The sequence below is a fragment of the Trematomus bernacchii genome, unplaced genomic scaffold (assembly GCF_902827165.1).
Source record: "Trematomus bernacchii unplaced genomic scaffold, fTreBer1.1, whole genome shotgun sequence".
Lineage (NCBI taxonomy): Eukaryota > Metazoa > Chordata > Actinopteri > Perciformes > Nototheniidae > Trematomus > Trematomus bernacchii.
In genome coordinates, this window is record NW_022987662.1 from 4,546,152 (window position 1) to 4,554,862 (window position 8,711).

An 8,711-nucleotide genomic window follows, 5' to 3' on the forward strand; every position below is an offset into this window, starting at 1 on the left:
AACAACTCGCGTTCACCGAGGCATCAACCTCCAAAACCCTTTCGAGGGCTACAAGAAACGAGGTGAGTAGCCTACAAGATTGAAGCTGGTCAGATAACGAACGAGTAAATGAAAACAGAATGAGGCGGAGAAGAGTGTGTGTGTGTGTGTGTGTGTGTGTGTGTGTGTGTGAGAGAGTGATTAAAATAGCCCATATATAAATACATAAATAACACTTTGTGATGTAGCTTGCTTCTAGTATGCTTGTTTATCATAGGAACTCTTTAAAAGGGCTCACTTTCATTCAGTAGTAGCCTAGTAACAGGGTGTGGGAGAAGAATCACCTTTTTTCCGCAACTTTTCGCATATTTAGCATATTTCCGCATATTTCGCAACTTCACCGCATAAAATCACATAAAAACCCCGCATGTTTAATCGCATAATCAAGGATTTTAGCCCGCATAATCAAGGATTTTAGCCCGCATAATCAAGGATTTTAGCCCGCATAATCAAGGATTTTAGCCCGCGTTTTTCTGGAGGGTCTAACCAACTACCCGTGTGTCCTCTTAAAGAGCTTGCCCACTCCCAGATGTTATACCATATTGTGTCAAATCTGAGAAAGGAACATATTTAAAAAACAGACTATCCCTGACAGAGTCCTCCACAGAGTGTCGTCTTGTTTTAGCTCTCGTCCGGGGTCTGCACCCTGCCGTCCCCCAGCAGTCTCTCCCTCTCCCCCGGGCTGTCCCTCCCCTCCTCCTCCTCCTCCTCCTCCTCGGTGGCCACCAGATGGGCGCAGCAGGGTATCCTGGCCAGCAGGGGGCGGTGCAGCCCGTTGTAGAGCGCCGTGCCCACCAGCAGCACCAGGAAGCCCACCACCTGCAGGCCGTGGAACTGCTCCCAGCCCAGCGCCAGGCTCACCACCCAGATGACCAGCGTGCGCAGGCTGTCCAGCACCATGCGCGTGGTGGCGCTGATCTCCTTGGTGACGCTGATGCCGGCGAAGTTGAAGAAGGCGATGCTGACGGTGTTGCCCAGCAGAGCCAGCAGGATGAGAGGCTCGTGGCCGATCTGACAGAAGGCGTCCAGCGCGTCCTCCAGGACCTGCCGAGGGTTGTCGCTGAAGTTTCCCACGTGGATGAAATACATCGGGATGAGAAGCAGCGACAGGACGACAAACCCGAAGAAACCTGGAGATAGAGAGCAGAATTTTAAATGTTACATATCTACAGTTTAACTTTTTTTCTTTCAGGTGATCCTTCAAAATCTGTAGGTTTTAATATATGTGGCTACACTCTCAACATATCTACATTCATCACATTCCTGTGTGTGTGTGTGAGAGTTTTAGGTGCAAATGTACCCTTTTGTTGTCCTAAATCACATCTATCATGTAGACTTCAGATGAATGACTGTCTTACCCTCAGTCCCAACAGCTTTGAGAGGATGGACGTCGTGTTTGTAGACAAACTTTTCCTCCAGAACCATCTGCACTGAAACGATGACCTGCGCCATGATGATCAGAAGATCTCCTGCAGGACCGAAAAGAGGAAGTGGTTAAAACATTTTAATATTGTAATGAGGTTGAGGCTTAGTTCTTTATGGTGCTTGTACAGGTGCGAGTAGTAGATACTGGTTCTTTACGGCTATATATAAAAGGCTACATTTAGTTTGCTTTTCTTTTCTGGAACCCCTTGAGCCCAGTTTTAAAGTATCCATAATGCATGGTCATAAGAACACGGCACAGGTGCATTCATAGCGTGTTAAATTCCCTGTTTGCTTAATAAACAAAACTAAATATTGATGCAAATTAAGGCAAAACAGGTGTATTCTGGGTGAACCTGGGAAATCAACCAATCAGAGACTCATCCCTCATTCCCTTTAAAAGCCAGGTGCACCTGTACCTGGCACATTGCTATTTAAAATGTGGATCCAGCTAATCTGAGATGCAATGTTTTTCAAAGGCTAAACAAAAACAAATACAGACTGAAGCAAACATGTTTTTGCACATTAAATCTTTCTTTTTTCAATATATTCTGACTCTACAAAGCTCTAGGCTAGGGGTCGGCAAGTAAGTTTGGCCTTGGGCCCAAACATTTCTGAGCCACTAGATGGCAGGCCAGAACATAATCAAAGGCTAATTTAAGTCATTGATTGTTAAAATCGCTGCAGTAATTATCCAGTGGAATGCCCTTACCTACTGGCCTAGTTTTTTGGGCTGGGCAGTGTTTTACACACCGTCTTATTTGACTTTCTCAGGACTTAAAACTGTTTTTTGGGGGCAGACAAAGAAAAAGAAATATATACACACATAAGGTCATCATCTTAACAGTTTTTTATGCTCATCGTGAGCAGAGCATCCGTGAGCAGAGCATCAAGTTGGCATGCCTATAACAGCTGAATGCGGTGATTACCATGTTGTTCAGCAAAACGCCTCACAAACGTATTAAGATCCAAAGCTTTAGTGCGTTTTGATTCAATGCCGAGTACAGCCAAACTTGACAGTCTCTTCTCTGTCGCCGTCCCGTTCAAATGAAATCGCCGCCAATCACATTACCATGCTAGTGCCAGGGCCGGGGGAGGGGTTACAAGGATCGAGTCTTGTGCTGCATTCACTTGCACTCGGACATTAGGGATTTACTCTCATAAATGTCCGATGAGCCAAAACTTTTCTTTCAAAACAAAGCTAATTTTCCGGGCCAAATATTATTGCTGGCGGGCCCGTGGGCCGCCTGTTGCCGACCTAGGGTGTTGAAAATCCTCCTCACCTGTGATGACGTCGCTGAGTTTGTGCGTGTCGTCTTTGTGTTTGCTGAAGAAGTCAGCGAGGCCGACGATGATGAGGCCCACGATGGTGGTGAGGATGCCGAGCCACTGGCTCTTCTGCAGTCGTCGGCCCAGGAACGTCACGGAGAGCAGGCCGGTGAAGATGATGACGGCTCCCCGCAGCATCTGGAAGCTGGAGGCGCTGGTCATGTTGAGAGCTGCAAAAAAAACCCAGAAGAAATGTGTATTAATAGACATAAATAATCTCATGCTGCTCTAAAAGGCTAAAAGGTATTGGCTACATACCACGCAGAGAAAAACAACATTATCTCTAATCTATTTATCTGCTTCCTGACGAATGGATTCTTTAAACAGAAGTAGATAATCTGTTGTGTTTTTGCAAATGTGAACAAAGTCACTACATTTGACCTTTGAAGGACACTATAGATCAGGAAACAAGTTTCAAATGCTAATGTCCACCAAAAAACATCACATGACCACTGTGGAGTCTCTCGTCACCGTTACATAACCTCCCAGCAGGTGTTTTTGTTTGTTTGTTTGTTTGGGTCACTTACCAACATACATGATGGAGGTGGCCGTCATGTCACACATGGCGGGGGCGAAGAAGAGCAGAGGGTTGAAGCTCTGGCCGGGGTTCATCCGGGGCTCGGGTCTACGTCTGTCAGTGCAGAGTAAAATGTAGAAGACGGCGAGACAGCTGAACTCCCCCATAAACATTCCCACCGCCTGGACAGAGAGAGGGGGGAGACATGGATTATAATTCACCTTTTGATTTAAATAACTACTGATCGGATTTAACTTACAGCTTATAATTGAACAAATGCATTGTTTGACTTTAAATGCATATCAATTTCAAGAGGTATGATTATTTTAAATGCTAAGACGTACATCTGCATATACTGGATATGATCTCTGGGCTCACGTACACATGTGTTTGATAACGTTGTCACCTCAAACACAAAGACACAGGGTGTTTCTCAATCTCGAGTAAAGCTGCTCCAGAGCCACTATTTCAAGCATACTACGTCATTGAGTGCCGCCGAAGTACTGTTCCAATGTCCAGCATACTTGGAAATCTACCGAGCCCGGCGTACTTCGTTTGGAGAAATTTCGAGGCTGCACATGTGTAGACTCCGCGGTCTTAAAATCCCCACAATGCTTTGCGCACGGACCAATTTCCCCAAATCTGTGGCGGAAGATGTAAGGCGGGGCCTCTCATATGACGCACAGCTGCACACTTGCTAGCCTGTTCCATTCTTCATTTTCCGAATGCCAGGAAGTATTCTTGACTCGCTTCTGAAGGAAGTGACTCGGAAGACATGTGCTACCAAGCAAGCGTACTCTACATTGAGAAACACCCACAGACTGGAGTTTAAAGACTGTCTCAGCCTATTATTTTCTGTCTGATGGAGACTTCATACTGACTTCAACACGTTCCACATATTTTATACATTATTGGTGACGTTTGGTTTTAGTTCAAAAGTTTACAGTTAAAATATTCTGATGCTTTTCAAAGTGTTTTTACTTTCTTTTCTCTTCTTAATACACATTCATTCACTACTACTTACATGTAATATCTAACTCCTTCAGCCTACTTTCTGCTACAGAAACCATTCAGCTATTTCAGGACATTGAGGCTATACATTTAGTTGTTTATACCTTTTTTAAACCTTTTCTTTTAAATATTAAGCTTCTTCACTATTTTTCCTACTCTTCCAGTTTAACATTTCACTTTCAAGTTTTCAACAAAGTCATTGCAATGCATTTGAGCTGTAACAATTTTGATTCAAATCATTTTACTTTTCTGCATTTCTCCGCTAAGTTCAGCAACACACTTACTTGGTTTCTGTAGCTAAAAGCAGCTACAGAGACCATTCAACTAATAACATATTCAGCTTTCATTTTCAGCAACAAATGTACACAGTTTACAGCATTCACACGCATTTTCAGCAGGACATGCATTTTCTAGTTATGTTACAGACACACTTTGTGTGTACCAAGAAAGAATTGAGGTTCAACCGTTGTTTCCCTTCTTTGGGCAAATGGGATACAATACAGTCACCTGCAGTTTATTAATTTACCTGAACAAACGGGTGAGCAAAAGCATGTTCGGGGTCATCATGGCATCCCTTCGCTGAGAACATGTCCGCCCATCTGTCAGACAAGGAGACGTTATTAAAATGTATTTACATCTACTACATAAATCCAAGTAAGCATATAAAACACCTTGCTATCTTTGTCATTCATATATCATATTCAACTGGAAATATGTGTTGTTTTTTTTGTTTTTTTTAGGCTGTAAGAAAATGATCCCATGTATTTTTCACTTTTTTCTGATATTTTAATAATCAAATCTGGAAACTGATGAATGGAAAACAACTCAGATCTACACCCACTATATTTGTACCTATTTCAGTATGTTTAAAACATCTATGTGGGTCTGAAAATGAGTTTTGTGCAGCAAACATTTGGAAGTCTTCCTGACCAACAGCTAACATTTGTTCCACTGCGCCCGCACATAAAACCCTGTAAAGTCAGACCAAATTATTTGATGAAGTTAATGAGTAAGAGGATCTTTTATTGTCAGAGAGTCGGAGGAAGCATGATCAGCATGTGAGCGTCCTGTCTGCTGCAAAATGCAAGACAAGGGAATGTGGTCCTGAGATGTGATGACGCAGCACTTCCTTCAAATGTCACAACTTCTGAGCTCATCAATACAAGAAGGAAACTTGATCCAAATCTGCTACTCCTGCTTATTTTGTGGAGACTGGTCACACATGTTTGCATGAAAGCAAAGAGGGAAGTAACACCAAACTATCAACCTTGCTATGTAGGGCTTTAATAAACTCAGTGAGGCAGCACTTTGACGACGCTGGTGTCAGGTGACTGCAGTGAAACTCTACCGGTTTGTTTCTGATATTCTTCTCTGAGCGACATGACACAACTTGCTTTGTCTGACACATTACCACTCAAACAGTGATTAATTTAACATTTTGGGGTTTTGTTAATCTGGCAAAACCCACAAAAAGACAGCAGCCGTGTGTTTCAGGCTGCAGAGAGCTGACATCACAGATTATTGGGGAAGTTAAAATAGCTGATTTTCTTGTTTCACCAAAAAAGGAAACCTCTTCCTATCGTGACAACAATAAGAGATTACTTAAATGAATCATTGCGATAAATCATTCAAGTGTTCCAATCAAGAATACAATACTAAATAATCCTTTTGGGGATTGGACATATTTCTAAAGGTCGAACGGAAACAAATTAATTGAAAAATGTATCTGCAGGTTAATGGTTACAAAATATAAAACATGTGCAGCTCTTAATAGGATAATGGTTGGCATTTCAAATCAAACTTTCCAGAGAAAATGATCTCAACAAAAATGTTTCAGAAAATACTTTAAAAAATACTTTATTATCAATGATTTATGTGCAAAGGGCAGGACTGGGTTTTTGGGTTTGCATGAGCAATTATAAAAGCCACATTGAAAGTTTAAAAAGTCATATCACAACCAAACAGATGTTTCTCTCATTGAACATAAAAGGTGCATTTTGGACTATTGGTTGAACAAAACAAGTCATTTTAAAACATATCACGTTTTTTTAATACTATTTTCTGATTAAATTAAAGTGAAAGTCCAAAGTCAGACTTTATAGAGATGAAAATGTCTGTCAGCTGCTGGATTTACCTGTGACCTACAGAAAGAGGCTATTCCCTTTGATCAGTCTAAAACACAGATAACGCGTGATAAAGGTGTTATACCATTACAGAGCAAGATAATGTGAAATAACTTCACTATAGTCTGCGCATAATGATTTGCTTCCTGGCAGCAAGTTTGTCAAACAAATCCTAACTGCTATCCTCACACACATTAGCTTTCTGTCGCTTCCTTTCACTCAGCCTGATATGGATGTTTATCAGACGTCTGTAAAGCTAACAGGCTAACAATGCGTTAACACATAAGAATAGTTAAACATGTAATAAAGAAGCTAGTGTGGTTTGATAATTCGCTAAAAAAAGCACTTAAGCTAACAACCGTTGACGTGCAGTGTTTCAACTGTGTACCAGCTGTTTTACCGGTGAATTACAGTGAAAGGTTAACTGTAAATTTACATGACTCCAGTATAAAGACTTAATCTAATTTACTCACTTTGCCGATAATGTGTTGAGAGAGCCGGTTGTTAGCATAAGTCCGGCGAGGAACAGCTGGTATTTAGTCCAGGCCATGATGCAGTGTGAGCGGGACAAACACACCGGGAACGCCGAGCTGTTGTTTGTTTGTTTGAAGGAACCCCGGTTGTTGTTCACTCAATTCTCCGTGGGATCTCCTCTGACTTTAAACGCCACATGACCACAGTCAGCTGACCGCACCCGGAAGTGACGCAATGATTGATAGGCGAAACCAGAGCTGATAGAATTATACGGCTCTGGGCGAAACTTAACAGAATTGTTATTTGTATTTTTTAAATGTGTTCTTTTATTACTTTATATGTTTACCCCTGATGTCCAATGTTTTGAATAAAAAATATAAGTGCTTCATATATGCTATTTAATAAATACAAAATAAAAATAAAGTTTTACTCAACATATATATCCAAAAAAGAAAAAAGTAAATGATTATTTCTCCAAATATTTAGATATATAATTCTCTTTTTTTTAAATGGTGAACCAGACACGTTTACGCGTTTGTTATGCCATCGTATACATTTACGTTTTTAGAGTGGAATAAAAGATTAGGCATATCTTTTGTGTATAGTATTTAGTAACGGAATTTAGTGGAAAAAGTCATTGTAAATATTGAACATGAAAAATACAAGATTAATTAATTGAACATTTATAGATTAAATATGGTCAACTAAGTGGACACTAACTTAAATAAATAAAAATTACCCCAAATAGCACTGGACTTTTGAAGTGAATTAAACATATATATTCATACTTTAAACTTGTTAACACATAAAACAAGTAATAACATTGTCTTTCCATTTTTATATATATTTTTATTTTATTTTTGAAAGATTTAATTAAAAAAAATCATACTCCTGTTTCTCTGTATACTAGGGATGTGCATCTCCATCACTGAGGCCGATGCGATGTGCATCTCGATACGTTGCCAACGATACGATACATTAACGATACATTTGAAACACCAGGCGGTGCGATACGATACGATTCACCCCTGTTGCGATACAGTTCGATACGATTTGATTCAACATTATGCGATACGGGGCGATACGATGCGATTCAACACGATGCAAAATAATGATACTTCAATATGGTACGACAGAGGATTTTGTTGTATTCCTTATATGCAGCAAATCATACATTAACAAAAAGGTGCTTTACATATTTGGTTCTCTCTACTAGTACTGCACATCCCATTATGCTGTTTCTTTTTTACCTTTTTTACCTTAAAAAACTCTCCAGAGTACAGTACAATTGTATAACACCTCACAGTTAAACAATTTAAGGATGCATTGACCATGATTAACAATGTGCAAATAACAACTACCATAGTGCAATGCCCATACAACTGCCAGCCTGATGTGCTTAACACTCATTCATAGGCTAACTCACCAGTGAGCAGAAAGCAGTGGTGTGGTTTCTATATGAACAATAACAAATACAAATAACCTTTCACAAACAGGTATTTCATAACTGCTTACAATTGTAAGGAAGACATGTAAACTATTATTGGCAGTCACAGGCTGCTGTAAACTAAACACCACTCTCTCTGACATTACACCTCACTGAGTGATTGAACTCATATGTCTTACTTTCAGGTTTCTCTTTTCAGACCCCATGTTGCGTCTTTATGTGCGTCGCTAAGTTCCTCGTACTACTTGTGTACTTTAAAGCGGCACGGCATCGTTTACAATTTGCGAGCGATTTTTCAAGTTGTCCGTCTTTCTTGAAAAATCCGAATTGTTGCCAAACGTTTGATTTG

General features: G+C 40.5%; 1 protein-coding gene across 1 annotated transcript; it reads right to left on the reverse strand.

The window, feature by feature from the left end:
- Positions 1-443: 443 nt before the first annotated feature.
- slc35f6 (solute carrier family 35 member F6) lies at positions 444-7,137 on the reverse strand. The gene is made up of 6 exons (XM_034135673.1): positions 6,915-7,137; positions 4,845-4,917; positions 3,318-3,489; positions 2,745-2,960; positions 1,398-1,508; positions 444-1,169 (listed from the first exon to the last, which is right to left on the reverse strand). Exons 1-6 carry the CDS (start codon positions 6,989-6,991, stop codon positions 661-663), a joined length of 1,158 nt encoding a protein of 385 aa, XP_033991564.1. The 5' UTR covers positions 6,992-7,137; the 3' UTR covers positions 444-660.
- Between the last annotated feature and the right edge of the window lie 1,574 nt (positions 7,138-8,711).

Bases quoted from the DNA above. Each gene is read 5' to 3' on its own strand.
- slc35f6 (XM_034135673.1), bottom strand. From the start codon at position 6,991: ATGGCCTGGACTAAATACCAGCTGTTCCTCGCCGGACTTATGCTAACA. The intron at 4,918-6,914 runs GTGAGTAAATTA...CTTGTCTGACAG, and splicing joins CTCAACACATTATCGGCAAA to ATGGGCGGACATGTTCTCAG. The intron at 2,961-3,317 runs GTAAGTGACCCA...TTTTTTTTGCAG, and splicing joins CACCTCCATCATGTATGTTG to CTCTCAACATGACCAGCGCC.